This window comes from Musca domestica, unplaced genomic scaffold, assembly GCF_030504385.1.
Source record: "Musca domestica strain aabys unplaced genomic scaffold, Musca_domestica.polishedcontigs.V.1.1 4, whole genome shotgun sequence".
Classification (NCBI taxonomy): Eukaryota; Metazoa; Arthropoda; class Insecta; order Diptera; family Muscidae; genus Musca; species Musca domestica.
Genome location: NW_026712328.1, coordinates 17,511,453 through 17,528,701, shown reverse-complemented (window position 1 = coordinate 17,528,701; position 17,249 = coordinate 17,511,453). Strand labels below are relative to the sequence as shown.

General features: G+C 34.1%; 1 protein-coding gene across 9 annotated transcripts in view; it reads right to left on the bottom strand.

Annotated features, from left to right (window-relative positions):
* Positions 1-17,249, bottom strand: part of LOC101889381 (uncharacterized) — a 53,200-nt gene that overhangs the window by 995 nt on the left and 34,956 nt on the right. For 8 of the 9 annotated variants that reach the window (XR_009342986.1, XM_059126771.1, XM_059126764.1 and 5 more), the window contains 4 exons: positions 5,785-6,054; positions 5,537-5,722; positions 5,328-5,469; positions 5-160 (listed from right to left, as the gene is read on the bottom strand). Coding sequence is in view for 8 of the 9 variants with exons in the window: in XM_059126771.1 (XP_058982754.1) it covers positions 5-160; positions 5,328-5,469; positions 5,537-5,722; positions 5,785-6,054 (754 nt within the window). In the remaining variant the exon portion in view is untranslated. The remainder of the gene's footprint in view (positions 1-4; positions 161-5,327; positions 5,470-5,536; positions 5,723-5,784; positions 6,055-17,249) is intronic. The other variant, XM_059126770.1, reaches the window with a different exon arrangement.

The window sequence follows — 17,249 nt, the reverse complement described above, 5'->3', positions numbered from 1 at the left end:
TTACCTTATAGCATCTGGTTTACTGAGATTTTCTCTTAAGTCATTGCAAAAAGTCTTAATAAAGCCATTAGCTAATATCAAATAGCTTAGATTTGCTACAGTCATAATGCTGAACATAATTATTGAGGGTACCACAATTCGCCAAGGTTTCGGAAGTCCCCTGAAAAAAGACAAGTGGAAATAATTGTTAAATGTAATAAGATTTATACAGTTTAAAAAGGTAACTTAAAGAAGTTAGATAGTATCAGTCCGTTTCGCTATAGATATATATGCTCTCATGGATATAGATATGTATCTCTCAGAATATGACTAAGCTATTTGATCCATAAATCACCAAACGAAAGTAATTTTTCCATTTCAAATTTGCAAGGCACCTAGATTTGTTTTTTTATACCCTCCACCATAGTATGGAGGGTATATTAAGTTCTTCATTTCGATTATAACACCTCGAAATTTGCATTTTAGACCCCACAACGTATATATTCTTGATCAGCATAAAATTCTATATCGATTTAGCGATGTCCGTCCGTCTATCTGTATGTCGGTCTGTGGAAATCACTCTAGATTCCTAACGAAATGAAGTAGGTACACGTTTTGGTATACCCCATATAATGGTACCTCCGTTATTCGGTGTTTTGGTGGTTTAAGCGACATTATTCACCGGAAATGTTGGTATTTGAAGTTCGAATTGGATACTACATCATAAAACAGAAAAATGTCTGTACAGGTTTAAGTCTTCATATAGTCCCCATATAACGGTACCTCCCGATATTCGGTATTTTGATGATTTTAGCTACGTTATTCACCGATTTTTTTAAGTTTCCCATACCTATGCAGGTCCATGTCCATGTCGAACTTACAGCTTTTTTACTTGTTCTATTTCAAATTTACATGGTATCTATATTTGTTTTTTGTTGTTGCAAAATAGTCAGGCTTAATACCATTATTGTTGTTTTTATAAAAACAACATTTGTTTTTAAGTGGAGAAAGATGGTAATGTTTACCAGGGTTAAGCCAGGAAATACCTAGGTTTCGAAAAGGGCCACCAATACACATCTTGCTTTTTGGGCCTTTCTTCTAAATCTTACTACCGCACTTATAAACATGTTCCTCTCTCTCAACTTGTAAAGAAATTTGGGAAAAACAAATTTTTAAATTTTGTTCTTTAATTACTATTGAAACTTGTGTCCCTTTGTAGAATGATCCAGAACTGATATTTTTCATTTTCGCATGTCATCAATACATCTAAAGTTTAACGAAAATCAAAATTTTGACACTTTGTGACGGAGGTACTAAAAACAGTGGGTCGATATTACCAATTTACTCACCTCAGATAAAGCTGTTTGTATTATTAGGTTGTGTTTTCTGTTTTAAATTTTGAACATTTTGGGAGTGGGTCGATAGGTACTATCTATACGCAGAATGTAAGATTTACAGAAAGTTTGAAGGCGTAAGAAAATCAGTGAATTATTTACCATTCTTTCTAGAGTTATGTTTTTGTTTTACAATTTCGCCTTTTGTTGGTACGTGCAAGAAGAATTGGACCGAGAAATGCCTGATATTATTATTACGATTCATGAAGATTATTTCGACATCTTATAACATTCTAACGTGGGCAATGATTATACGCCTTTTAAATGTAAAGCTGTTATACCAATTATACAAAATTTACAATAACATTCTTTATTAGGACAACAACAACATTTTTGCATCTTTATATCCATAAAAGGGAACCTGAGGTACCTCCAAAAAAATTATATCTTGTATGCACATATCTTTTGATCGATTACATATGCAGTCTTAACATTTCGAATGTGCAACGGTATGTAGAACAATAACACATTAGAAAATTATATTGAAACTTCATGTATTTCCAATGAAATTTAGAGTGAGTGACGGAATTCTGTACAAAAATGAATTTCACAAATTTTAATGTAATCGGTTCAGGTTTGAATATAGCTTCCATAAGTAGAAATAAATTCAGATTTAGAAATTAGACCCACCACGACTTTGCAGTATTCTCAATATTCGTATATAAAATTTTGAATGGATATAAAATCAAAAGGGGAAGCGGAGCATACCCGGCTATTTTTATACCCTCCACCTTGGAAAGGAGGGTATATTAACTTTGTCATTCCGTTTGTAACATCCCTAAATATTCGTCTTAGACCCCATAAAGTATATATATTCATAATCAGCATAAAATTCTAAGTCGATTTAACGATGTCCGTCTGTCTGTCTGTTGAAGTTACGATACAGCCCACAATTGTTGACGTAGAGCTCAAAATTTAGCAGAACAATTTTTGTTCTGCCTAGGATGGTTGGTATTGAAACTGAAACTATATCGGTCCACGTTTTGATATAGTCCCCATATAACGGTACCTTCCGATATTCGGTATTTTGTTGATTTTTGCCACATTTTTCCACTGATTTGTCTAAAAATTGGTGTTTGTAGGCCATAATGGGTTCTAGCTCGTATGGGGAAACATTGCAAGTGTGGATCCATGTTTTGGTATAGTCCCCAAATAACAGTACCTCCCTATATTCGATATTTTGATGATTTGTGTCACATTTTTCATGGATTTGTCTAAAAATTGGTATTTGTGGGTCACAATGGGTTCCAGCGCCGGGGGCGAAACATTGTATGTATAGATCCACGTTTTTGTATAGCCCCATATAACGGTACCTTCCGATATTCAGTGTTTTGATGATTTTGCCACATTTCCCCACAAATTTTTATATTTTTGGTATTTGTTGGTCGTAATGGGTTCTAGCTCCGGTGGCGAAACATTGTATATATAGGTCCATTTTTCGTTATAGTCCCCATGTAACGGAACCTTTCGATATTCAATATTTTAATGATTTTTGCCACATTTTTCCACGGATTTCTAAAAAAATTTGTATTTTTAGGTCATAATGGATTCTAGCTCCGGTGGCGAAACATTGTATGTGTAGGTCCACTTTTAAGTATAGCCCCCATATAACTGTACCTGCCAATATTCGATATTTTGGCAAAAAAAAATTAGTTCACAATGGGTTCTAGCCCGGTGGCAGAATATTGAATATTTAGTTCCACGTTTTCTTATAGCGCATGTATAACGATACCCATCGATATTCGGTTTTTGAAAGTGAAACACGCTTGAATTCATATACTTTTATATAAAAATGTACCACCACCTTTACCTTTACCTTTACCCAAAGGTGGAGGGTAGTAAGAATTCAGCACGGCCGAACATAATCTTTTTTTACTCGTTTTTATAAAAACAACGTCTATTTATTAGTGAAGAAAATAATTTTTTATAAGATCGATTTTTTACTAATAAATAAAAGTTATAATTTTTTATGATAATTTTCGTTGTGTTACATAACATTCTTCTTGCCTTTGCTTTCGTTGCAGAAGGCATTCAAAACCCAGTAAAGAAAGTCTTAAAGTCGGGCGGGGCCGACTTTATGATACCCTACACCACTTTGCTACAAAGACCTAAAATGGTAAAGACTAGACAAAATGCATTTTGAGCAAATGGTTTGTGTCTACAATACATAGATAAACAGCTCATGGCAATGACATATTAATATAAAATCCACAATTACAGAAACGGATAACAAATAAAAAATTGAAAAATCCAAAATTTTGGTTTCAAAATTCTATTCCATGGGCCTTTCCGAAAATTTGCATATTGCCTTATCGGTTTAAATCAGTTAACATTGGTAACTATGTTGTTATGATATCGTAACAACAGAGGTATTTCCACAGGGTTACCATATTTTGACTCTGTCTTGTCCTATCTTTACACTTCTATGTCTTTGTTTGCTAATTTAGTAGAGCTCCACATGACAATTAAAAGTTTTTATGGGAGAATTCAATCATACACGCTATGATTATAATTATAATTTAAAGTTCAAAGAACTAAATATGCCGAAGCATTTGTATCTTTTAAATTCGGACTTGTATTGCCCATTTGGTGCACAATTAATTTGAAATCGGATAAAAATATATATGGGAGCTATATCCAAATCGGAACCGATCTCGATAACATTTGGCAAAGATATTTCTGAGCTGTATTTGATATATTTCCCTGAATATCGTTGTTACGGAGTGCATAATACGACTGTGGGTAACAAATATAACAAATCGGATGAATAATATATATTGGAGCTATAGCTATATCTGAACCGATCTTCTCCAAATTTGACATACTAGCTTCTAGACTCAATTTGGTAGTAAGTGCCAAATTCCATCCCATTTGGACAAATATTAGACGTTTGGTGCACAATAAAAGGCAACTCGGACGAAGCTATATATGGGAGCTATAAACAAATCTGAACCGATCTCGATAAAATTTAGCAAATGTATTTCTGAGCTGTATTTGATATATTTCACCAAATATTGTTGTTGCAAATTTGGCTTACATATTTTCAGGCCTAATTTGGGTGTATATGCATTCCATACAATTCGGGCTGATATTACACGTTTGATGCACAATAAAAGGCAAATCGGACGAAGATATATATGGGAGCTATTTCTAAATTTTGACCGATTATCTCCAATTTCAATAGGGTTCGTCCTTGGGTCCGTCCTTTCAATAGGGTCCGTCCAAACAAATGATCTGTGCAAAATTTCATCTGGATCGGGTAATAAATGCGACCTGTACTTTGTTTACAAAAAATACATGGACAGACGGACGGACGGACATGCATAAATCGACTCAGAATGTAATTCTATGCAGATCATCAAAAGGAACTATGGGTCTATCTCGTTTCCTTCTGCCTGTTACAAACAAATGCACAAAGGCATAATTCCCTGACCACCTTGTGGTGTAGGGTATAATAAAGAAATACAGAAAAAATAATAATATATGTCCATCTCTGGAATGCACATGTTTGTGTTGCAAACACAAACACCCGCCTGAAAGTATGCTTTAGTTTTTTAAGGATTAATCAATTCTACTAAATTGTTGCTAATTGGAATTACATATACGTAATACAATGCAAAGAGTATTTTTGTTATAAGTCGGAAAGAATTTGTAAAATCTTTTTAAAACCTCCAAAGACGTATAATATAATAAGATGGGATATTTCATTGTTGCTTTCCTTCAAAAGATGGCGTCGGTAGAGGAAACGTATATTATGTCACCATTTCATGATAAAGCCCAAGTTTCAAAAGATTTCACGGTAATTTCACAATTTGAGTTTTTGAATCTCATCTATAAAACTGTGGTCTAAAATTTGTTATTTCCGGTATTTTACCGGTTTACTGCATCTTAGAATTGCATGGAAATTAATTTCTTCTATTTATAATAAAATCCTGTGATTCCATGTAAACTTACCATTGTTTTTTGACACCCGATTGAAATATTAAACACATAGCTGTCCATACTATGGCCACAATTTCCGAGAGAAATGGGAATCCATAAATATATTGCACGGCAATATTTTGAGGCCAACGCGTCTGATGGATATCAATTGTCACTGGAAAAACAAACAAAATGTGTATTATTTTCAATCAATTAAAATAATAACATTTTTTCTAGCTTACTGTGCGCTAAATATCTACGATCCTTTTCCATATTAAATACAACTTTTGGCACTTTGTTGGGTGCGTTGGATTCTTCGCCATTCACATCATCATCTGTGGCTATTGATGGGGTATCAGGTACTCTGGAATTGCTCGTCTGAAAGACATGGGCAATTTTCCGAACTTTGGGTTTTGTATTGGCAACTGCTGTAAAAAAACATTTTCGGCTGGAAACTTTTTCTCAAAATACAACGAACATTTTGTCTTACATTTATCTGCATCTTCCAGTTTAGGCATTACTAAGGCATCTGGTTTAATATCGTCTAAGGCCGCTTCGGTATATGTCTCATTGATGATTCTACCCAAGTCGTGATAGAAGAGATCTTTTTCACTGTTGTCCATTTGGGTGAAATCTCTTTCACGAAATGCTAATTTGGCACCTATAAAACCATTATAGAAATCTGCCGATATTATGTGTATCGAAATGCTCCATATTATTGAAATTCCAGCGACCAATATCATAAGGCATATTACTATGTCTGGAATGAGAAAAAAATAAAATTAGTGTTAACACAACAATTCTAAGTTTATAATTTAAATTTATATATATTTATATATATTAACGTACACAGATGTTATACAAAAATCGACTCGGTTGATGTCACTTATGATATTTCTGTGTGTTTGTGGGAAAATGCTTATGTTACTGTCCAACTCTTGAGAGAATATTGAAATATATATTAATAGAAATTGAAACCTTATTTATAAGATTATTCTTGTTATAATAAACAATATATTTTTATTATACTATTCTCAAGCTGCATTGACGTTTGGATGATGTCTAAAATGTTAAAAATATTAACATTCATACACTGAAAACTATAATGACAGAATAAGTCCATCTGGTCTTTGCAAAAAATATTTTCAATACGCAAAAACTATTTCCCTTTTTTACAGAATAGCCTTCCCTTTACTTTTGTCAGAGGAAAATCCTTCTACGTATCCCCATCCAGTCTTGCGATTTGAAAAAAATGTATTGAAATTTCAAAAAAAAATCCGTCGGAAAATACCGCTCAATTGAAAACCGTTATATGGGGGCTATACGAAGACGTTACTTCTTTAATTCTGTCTTTTAGATCCAGCGCGTCTTTGATATTATAATTAGAATCCTTTGTCAAATATTTTAAAATGTCCACGATGTATTTGGAAAGCTCATGTGTTGGGGAGTTTATTGATGAACATATCGGTCTAAGTGGGTTTCCTTCTTTATGGATTTTGGATAGTCCGTAAATTCTTGGCGCAACTGCTGTGTTTGTACTCAATTTGTTTTTTTTTTTTTGAGAAAAACATTTATGGTATTCTTTTTTAGTAATTTCTCTGTCAATTTGTTGTTTTTATTTTGTAGGTTTTAAGTTGGATCCCGTTTTAGTCGTCTATATATGCACATGTCCCGTAGTATATTATTCATTTTTTCCCTGAAGATGACTGTCGAAGACAATCGAAATATCGGAAAATAAAAATCAAAATTATAAAAATAAAACACTGATGTTTTTCAATTGACCTTAAGCCAAAATAAAGTTAATAAGGTACAGATTAATGACAATGTACCTAGCTAACTTTTTATTCAGAATTCGATCCGAATCTTTCGTGGAATTTCCCATGTTGCTACCGAATTCTTTCTGATTTCGGTACAAAAGTTGTATGGACGTGGTAATGAAATTTCTAAAAAATATATTAGAGTTTCCAAACGAACCGGCTCCGAATTCGATAGAAAGTTCCTTGAAAATCCGAAGAAATTGTGCGTTTGGTATTTTTTTTTTCGAAACTTTTACAGGGATTTTTAAAAAAGTTTAGAAAATCTGTCACATTTTTTGAAAAAAATTAGTGAAATCGGTAAATTTCTAAAACAATAATTAGAAATTTCGAAACAAAATAATCTAAAATCAGGGCCCTTAATAACAAATTGTTAGCTGCGCCTTGCTTTTACTGTTTTTATACCCTCCACCATTGTATTGAGGGTAAATTAAGTTTGTCATTCCGTTTGTAACACCTCGAGATATACATTTTAGACCCAACTATCTATATTCTAGTCCGTCTGTCTGTCTGACCGTCTGTCTGTTGTAATTACGCTATCTTTCGAACTAATTGAGATAGAAGGCCAATTTGCATACATGCAATATAGCCCCCATATAACGGTACGCCTCGATATTCAGTATTTTCATGATTTTAGCGACATTATTTACCGGAATTATTTGAAATTTCGTATTTGAAGTTCGTGATCTGATCTACTACAGCCTATGATAAAAATTTGTGTATGCAGGTACAAGTCTTTGTATAGCCCCATATAACGGTGCCTCCCGATATTCGGTATTTCGATGATGACAGCAACTTTATTCACCGGAATCGTTTTAAATTTCGTACTGGAAGTTCCTAATGGGTACTTCAACCTATCGCAAAAAAATGTTGTATGCAGGTCCAGATCTTCGTATAGCCCCCATAAAACGGTACCTCCCGATAGTCGGCATTTGACGATTTCAGCAACATTATTCACCGGAATCGTTTCAAATTTCGTATTGAAGATCTTAATGGGTACTACAACTTATGACAAAAAAAATCGTATGCAGGTCCACGTCTTCGTATAGTCACCATATAACGGTTTTCATTTTAGTGGTAGTTTCCCGATTTTGATTTTTATACCCTACACCACATGGTGGTAAGGGTATTATGTCTTTGTGCATTTGTTTGTAACATGGAGAAGGAAACGAGATAGACCCATAGTTACTTTTGAGAACCTTCATAGAATCACTTTCTGAGTCGATTTATGCATGTCAGTCCGTCTGTCCGTCCGTCCGTCCGTCTGTCCATGTATTCTTGTGAACAAAATGCAGGTCGCATTTGTTATCCGATTGAGATGAAATTTTCCAAGCAATATTTTTTTGGCCCCAGGACGAACCCTATTGAAATTGGTGAGAATCGGATCAAATTTAGATATAGCTCCCATATATATCTTCATCCGGTTTCGGGTTAAATGTGCACCAAATATCCACTATCAGTCCAAATTACCTGAATTTTGGCACACCCAACCGAGTTCGGCCTGGAAGCAAGTATATCAAATTTGGAGAAAATCGGTTCAGATATAGCTATAGCTCCCATATATATCTTTCATCCGATTTGATCTTTAAGTCCCTCACATTCCTACTATGCACTCCACAACCGTGATATTTGGTACCAGGTATTAGGTGGAGCACAGAAATAGCTGTTTTAAATTTTATCGAAATCGGTTCAGATTTGGATATAGCTCCCATATATATCTTCATCCGATTTCGGGTTAATTGACCACCAAATGGCCAATATCAGCCCAAATGGCCCGAATTTTGGCACATGTGACCGAGATTAGCCTTAAAGCAAATACAACAAATTTGGAGAAAATCGGTTCAGAAACAGCTATAGCTCTCATATATATCTTCATCCGATTTCGGGTTAAATGTGCACCAAATATCCACTATCAGTCCAAATTACCTGAATTTTGGCACACCCAACCGAGTTCGGCCTAGAAGCAAGTATATCAAATTTGGAGAAAATCGGTTCAGATATAGCTATAGCTCCCATATATATCTTTCATCCGATTTGGTGTTTAAGCCTCTCACATTCGTAATATACACTCCACAAGAATGATATTTGGTACGCGATATAAGATACAGCCCAGAAATAGCTGTTTGTAATTTTATCGAAATCGGTTCAGATTTGGATATAGCTCCCATATATATCTTCATCCGATTTCGGGTTAATTGTGCACCAAATGGCCGATATAAGTCCAAATGGACTGAATTTTAGTACATCGGACCAAATTCAGCCTAGAAGCAAGTATATCAAATTTAGTGAAAATCGGTTCAGATATAGATATAGCAACCATATATATGTTTCATCCGATTTAGAGTTTTAGTCCCATACATTCGTAATATTCACTCCACAACCGTGATATTTGGTACCAGGTATTAGATGGAGCACAGGAATAGCTGTTTTAAATTTTATCGAAATCGGTTCAGATTTGGATATAGCTCTCATATATATCTTCATCCGATTTCGGGTTAAATGTGCACTAAATGGTCAATATCAGCCCAAATCACCAGTCTAGAAGATAATACGTAAAATTTGGAGAAACCCGGTTCAGAGATAGCTATAGTTCGTAAAATGCACGATAGAATTAGATAGATTTTGATTTTGTACCAAATATCTCATAGAGCTCTGAAATGCCCTGTATAAACCTTTTTACGAGAGCTCTACTAAATATGCATAGTGGTGTAGGGAATCATATAGTCGGCCCCGCCCGACTTTTGAGCTTTCCTTACTGGTTTATTATTTTTTTATTAAGTTTTTTCGAAATGGTGGAGGATATTTAAAGTTCGGCTTAACTAAGCTGATTTTTTACTTGTTTTCATTCGATTTCACTTTTAGAACAAACACTCACTCTATTTCGAGCGATCCGGCTCCCACTTTCATTTTTCAAACAGGAGTTTCAGAAAACAAAAGAGTGAAAGTAAACTCCGCAAAAAACTTAAATTTTTCGATCACTCCAGCAAATTTCGCTCCTGAGTGAAAACGATCTGTGCTCTGAGAATTTCCCCCCATCTAAGGATTTAAACGCGATAAAACCGACTTGACAATTTCTGCTAAATTGTGTTTCTATGTGTGTTTTTATATGAACAGACGGGCGGACACGTAGAAATCGGCTAGAAATGTGGTTCTAAGCAGATCATCGTATCAAAATTGTATAGACGTGGTCACCTAAATCGGAAAGTTTTCCTAAGAAAAAATATATTAGAGTTTTCATACGATCTGGCTCCGAATTCCAGAGAATATTCCTTGAAAACCCGAAGAGATTGTACTTTTGGTATATTTTTGCTCAAAAAAGCAGGAAAATGCTAGCTTTAAGATGATTGGCTGATGTTAGAATTAAAGTAATAAATATGTATTAATTTGAGTATTCAACAGCACAGATATACTCTTTAATGGGGTTGGATTAAGTAAGAAAATTATCTTTATCAGCCTATGTTATTGTGAAGGTTTTGAATGTTCTTCAAATGTAGTGTAGAAGTAGACTTTAGTTTAGTTAACATTTGACACTCAATTTCGTTACATAAATTAATAATTCTTCATAATGTTAAACATTTATACATACAAATTCGTCAAAACTTGAGACATTATGGCGCTACAACCATCCCAGATTTTGCAAGCCCAGTGGTTTACATACACATACATCTATGTTTGTATCTATGTTATTTGTAAACAATGGTTTACACTAAGACCAACTACCAAATTATTTATTTGGTGGGCCAATGACTTGTTCCAAGTTGGCGAAAGTAAACAGACAAGTTGTTCGATTTCCCACCTCCCATATCACATTTGATTTGATTCTAATAATATTGCTTGGAATTTGTTATGATATCATCTGCCTTCGAACACAATTTGCGTGCGTGTTTCGGCACAAGTGTACAGACAGGCATTTCTTGTATTTCAGTTTGGTTAATAAAACAAACAAACAAAAAACAACTACAATGACAGAAATAGAATGACGCTAGTAAATTGCCTGAATAGAACGAGACTGTGGCGTGGATAAATTTTAGCCCAAAAACAATCAATAATTCGAATTTACTTTTTTCGGATATACCTAAATATTGCCAACATTGTTTACATTCGAAAACGAGATCAAGTACGTTTACTAATTGAAGACTGTGTAATACCGCACCAACGTTACATTTAAATAAAATTGTATTAGAATTTTACCGGTTTTTTTTTTGGAACAAACCTCATACTACAATTTCTGAAATGATTATTTTTAAAAATTTAAAGCGGAATGACAAACAGACCATTAAGTAAATATTAAAGGTTACGTTAGTTTTTATACGCTCCACCATAGTATGAAGTAGGTTGATAAAATTTTAATCAAATGTATATTTTGTCTGCAGGACTTTTGTATTGAAAATGGGCCATGTAGGTCCTCCTTTTGGTATACTAAATATCTGGGGGTACCGTTATATGGGCGCAATACTAAAACGTGGACCTATATAGATAATTCTCTTCTAGGGGATAAAGTATTCACAATGAACTCCTTGTGTTGACTTTCAGACAATTCCATTGAAAAATGTGTCTAAAATCATAAAAATACAGAATGGGGGATATACGATATCGTGAACCTATATAGACAATTCTCTTTCTGGGGGTAAAGTAGTCACAAAAAAACTCCTTGTGTAAAATTTCAGACAATTTCATTGAAAAATGTGGTTAAAATCAGGCGGACAGACGGACGAAAAGGTCTAAATCGTCTTAGAATATCACTCTGATCAAGAATATATACTTTGTTGGTTCTAAAATTATTATTTCGATGAGTTACAAACGGAATGATGAACTTAATATACCCTCCATACTATGTATGGTGGAGGACATTAAAATTGTCTGTGCAGTTCACCGACTTCGTATAGCCCCATATAACGGCACCTCCCGATATTCGGTATTTTGATGATATTAGCGACATTATTCTACGCTTTTGCAAAAATCTTACATTTTAGGAACTTAAAAGTAACAAAAGTACTTATTATGAAATAATAGGGCTAAATTGTTTTGAATTTAGCTTGCGGTTACTTCTGGTGTGAAAGGATGATACCCAATATAGTGTAGGAAAAATGGTACTAAAAGTAAAAAGTTAAATTTTAATAAAATTTGTAACATATATTTAATATTCATAATTTTTAGGATTTATAACTTTTCAGTACAATTTTTCCCACACTATACTGGGTATCACCCTAAATACAAAAATTATAAAATATTGAATCGTATAAATTACTAAATTTTACTAACGTTTCGCTCTGGAACCGAAATGGTGTACTTTCATGATAATGATTTTGACGGTACACACTATTGGTATAAACAATAAAAAGGTAGAAATTTGGGAAATTAGTACCAAAAATTACCAAATACTATGCTGTTAGAACAGGAATTTGTCAGTAGAATGAAAATAGTTACCAAAAATACTAAATACTAAAAATTAATGAATAGACAATTATACTAACTACTTTTAGAGTAAGTATTTTGACGGGGCACACTGTTGGTATAACATTTAACAAGTAAAAAAGCAAAAATAAATACTGTCCACCATTTGGAAGGAATTTGGAAATTAAACCAATAAAGAAAGATCAAAATTGAGTTGGGCCGACTTAATGACCCTTTACACCACTTTGCATATATACAGGTTGAAATGAAAAAACTGCAACAAATTTCAGACTGCTGTCATTTCTAAGCCACTTGTCCGACCGCTGTTAACCGCCACTTGTCCGACCGCTCATTATATTGTATACAAGCGAATAAAAGCATTTTGGTGAGAATTTTCTAGAAAAAAAGTTATTCGTGATGGAATTCAAGCGTGGTAGTGTGATTTCTTTATATTTAGTTGGAAAACAACAAGTGGCTATCGTTAGAGCACTCCAGCATTTAAATGTGAATAAATCTTTTGTGTCCCGTACCATCGCTCGTTACCGTGATACACTTCCGTCAAGGAAGTGGACGGACGAAAACAGCAACATCAGCAGAAATGGTTCAAAAAGTAAAGCAGTGACTTGATCGAAACCCGCGTCGCAGTGGCCGTAAAATGGCTCGTGAGCTGAACATATCGCAATATTCCATTCACCAAATATTGAAAAATGAGCTCGGGTAAAGTCATTGAAATTCCGAAAAGTGAAAAAACTTAAAAAATAATCGTGTTTACTTGCCAAATAGGTCAGCGGAAAATGTGGACCATCGGTTGGCCACCAGAACTCAAGCGCCGGCCATGGTGATGGTGTGGGCCGCCATAACAGCCGATGGTCGCTCTCCGCTCATATTAATCGACCGTGGCTTCAGAATAAACGCCGAATATTATCGAAAATATTCTGGAGTTTGCATTAAAGCCTTGGGCACGCAAACATTTTGGCCGCAGACCTTGAACTTTCCAACAGGACACAGCACGCGTCACCCAAGAATGTTTACAAAATGAGGTTTCTCGCTTCATTTCCAGCGCACAATGGCCACCAAAATCTCTGGAGGGTAAACGGGAAATGGTTCCTCGCTTCATTTCCAGCGCACAATGGCCACCAAAATCTCCGGGGTGTAGACGGGAAATGGCCAATTGTGGAGCGGATTAAAGTGGTGAAATCATAAGTTGCCGTAGTTGACTATATCCGGAAGGGACAATATTTTGACATTGGGCCCAAGAATGTTCAAAAATAGGTACAGTGTACAAAAAAATCTATATTTGTACGGATAGAACTGGATTCTTAAATTTTGTAAATTGAGAACCTTTTAATATTAAAGTCAATTAATATCCAATTTTCAATTGAATTTTTCGCAAAAGAAGTAGTGGACACTTTATAGTATTACATAAAAAAGATTTCATATTCAGAATCAACTAACCAACTTCATTCCTATAACCTTACCAATTAAAACTGACTTTATCTAAAGAGGCGTGAAGAAAACTTGAAAGCATAACATAAATTTATTATAAAAAATATGTTTCCTCTTCCACAATATAGTTTTAGGGGGATATATGTTATCCATTCGTTGTGTCTATAGATAAATACAAAATAATTACATTTTCACAAAATCGTTTTATTGAACAATAAAAAAATAATATTTGGTTCGATTGTGTGCTCACTACGAGTATACTCGCATACATACATAAGCGTGCGTATTTTCATACATATAAGATTTTATTTGCAATGGACAAACTATTCATTCATAAATTAATTAAGTCGTTCGTTTAGTCGCCCATTCATTTATCCATTTATTCGTTTAATTTATTTTCGTTTTATTCGTGTTATAATAAATATTTGTTTTTTTTTTTTTGTTCTCTTTGATTGTTTGAATTATCTGATCTTTAAAAACTTTATTAAGAAATGACAGAACTTGTGCTGAATAAAGTATTACATTCCGAAGAAAGGCAAATCAGTTAAAACATAGCTTTACATATAAACATCAAAAAAAATTCTTAAAAGTCCTTGCCAAATTTCAGCCTATTTGGACGAAAGTCGGCCGTGATTTATGGGCGGATTGTTGTTTTTCAAAACTTGAAGACATATACCAGGAAAAATCTTGTAAAATCTTAAGAAAGGCCAAAATTAGATGTTAGCCTATACGGTGCTTATATAAATGGCCCGATATGTTGCATCGTCGTACCGGATCTGAATTATAAAAGTTTATTTTAAAAATTTTGAATAACAACAACAGCAATATTTCGGCAATAGTAAATAAAGTGTGTTTATATGTAATCTCGTTCCGGCGTTCGCTTCTCCAAAATGATAAATTTGTAGATATTTTTTTAACCGACAAATGGAATTTTCAAATAAAATAAAAAATTTATTTTTACAATCAAAAATGAAAATAATTTTTTGTTGGTTGTGCCTCTCCGGAATGCTTTCGGAAGACTAATCTGGCTATGTCGGTGCTTCCTGAAAACATATACATGAGTCGTGGATATTTCAGACTTCCCGGGTATATTTCTAAAATTATTATACCTTCAGCCATATGGCTACAGAGGGTATATAAAATTTGATACGGTCGAAACGTGCCTAGTCGAAATAACGGTTTTCGACCCTAGGTCTCTTTGGACCAAACCCGTTTCAGAACATTTGGAGTCGATCTAGCCATGTCCGTCCGTCCGTCTGTCTGTCTGGCTGGTGCGCACGATAACTCTCGAAGAGTATCCGATTTGGTCCAAAACTTGGTACATAGTAATATTTTTGTCAAACTTAGATCGAGTTCGGAGATGGGCAACATGCTAATATTTGCGTCAGTTTGGTGCGAAAACGGACAATATCGGTCCACTGCTTCGGGTACCTCCTCCACAAAGGGTCAACATTTTAAATAATTACAACTTTGATAAAATGTGATGTAAGAGTCCGATTGTCTTCAAATTTCACATATCCCAATATTTATATTAACCCAAGGTCTGGTGTTAAGATGAAATATATCGGTCCACTCCTTCTGGTACATCCCCCACAAATGATCGAAATTTTAAAAATATACAATAGGTCCGATATTAATAGACAATATTGACCCATTCTTTCACAACCCACTCCATAGAGGGTCAAAAGTCTGAAATTCATAACAGAAGTCAAAATATTTTTAAATAATCGAACATTAGCTGAGATGATTACTGTCGGCAAAACCGACCGATACTTTTTTACTTGTTTTTTTTTTTTTTGTTTTTGTAATGTTTCCCTTCTACATATAAATTGTAATTTATTAACCCATTTTTCGAAAAATCTTTTTTAAATAAATTTCAAAGGCTTCGTAGCCGGATATTTTAGAAATAGTTTTCTATACTTCCAGGCGTTATTTAATACACAGATTTTTATTTAATATTTTCATAAGATATCCCGTCTACATGGAAACCGTAGATTTTAGAGGACTCTCCGTGAATTTTCTAAAAATACGTTGGGACATATTAGTTGTGTTCCAGTACTTTTTTAGTAGTAAAACTAGCAGAAGAGGGAACAGTGCGAAATGTCATTCTCAATTAGGTGTGCTCAAAAAATAAGGGAACGGAAAATTAGCAGAAATGCGATAAAATGTCAAAATTCAAAATTCCAAGAGTAAACAGTCCAAATCGGACTGGTGAAACCTTACTGAAACGGACGCCAAAATTTAAAAAAATTAGTATTGAAGACGATACGTTAAAATTAATAATCTATAATAATAATTAATAATCTGATTCATCATTCAGCCAGTCCTCTTCACTACTGGAATCATCCAAAAGTGCTCCATATTTTCTCTTTTTGTTTTTTTGCACTACAAATATTAGTTTTTCCTTTAGTTTTTAAGTTGATCATTTCTTTTTGTTATGACGCGGGAACATTGAAATGTATCAATACATTTTTCAACCTTGTTAGCCCTGCCAATTAAATGTCAAATTCACAATTTGCACATTTCTGCTCGGCCAAATTCATGTAGCTAAAACAAGCAGAAATGTGCACCACTCAGCGCCATTTTTTTCTCGAGAGAGCTGCAAGTTTTGCTAGTTTTTGCAGTACGGGAACGCGTTGTAGCAGAATTAGTACTAATTAGTACTAATTTGTAGGTTCTGGAACACAACTATTGTTGAATAAAAATCTTTTTTTTTAAGATAATTTTAGAAGTTTTTCTTGATAAAATTATGTGATTTTTAAGAACAATGAGTAAAGGGCCTGCAATCGTGATTTGTTATAACCAAATATAGTGGATTGTAAAGGGTATTAGACCTTAGGTATGGAGTCTTTTAAGCATTCTCGTTGACTGTGCACACGATATATCTCAAAGGGAGTATCCGATTAGGTTCAAACTTGGTTTATTACAATTTTTTTATCAAAACTTAGGCCAACTTATCCTAATACCCCGCAACTGTTCAAAATGTTGCTAAAATTAAGCGATTGTAGTAATATTAGCCCACTCCTCCTTGTACTTCTCCCACAGAGGGTCCATATTTTATAATTATAGCTTTCCTAAAGTGTGAAATCAATGTCCAAGCTTTGCATAGCATATTCTAATACATTTGCCTATGCTAGAGCAAATGTGAAAATCGACTACATCGGCCCAATCTTTCTACAAAAGTACAAACATTTCCGAATAAAAAAATCAAAATCATAGACCAACATGTAAGGAAAAGTCAAAAGTCGGGGAGGTCGACCATATGTTACCCTACACCAGTAGAGAACTCCCGTAACAAAAG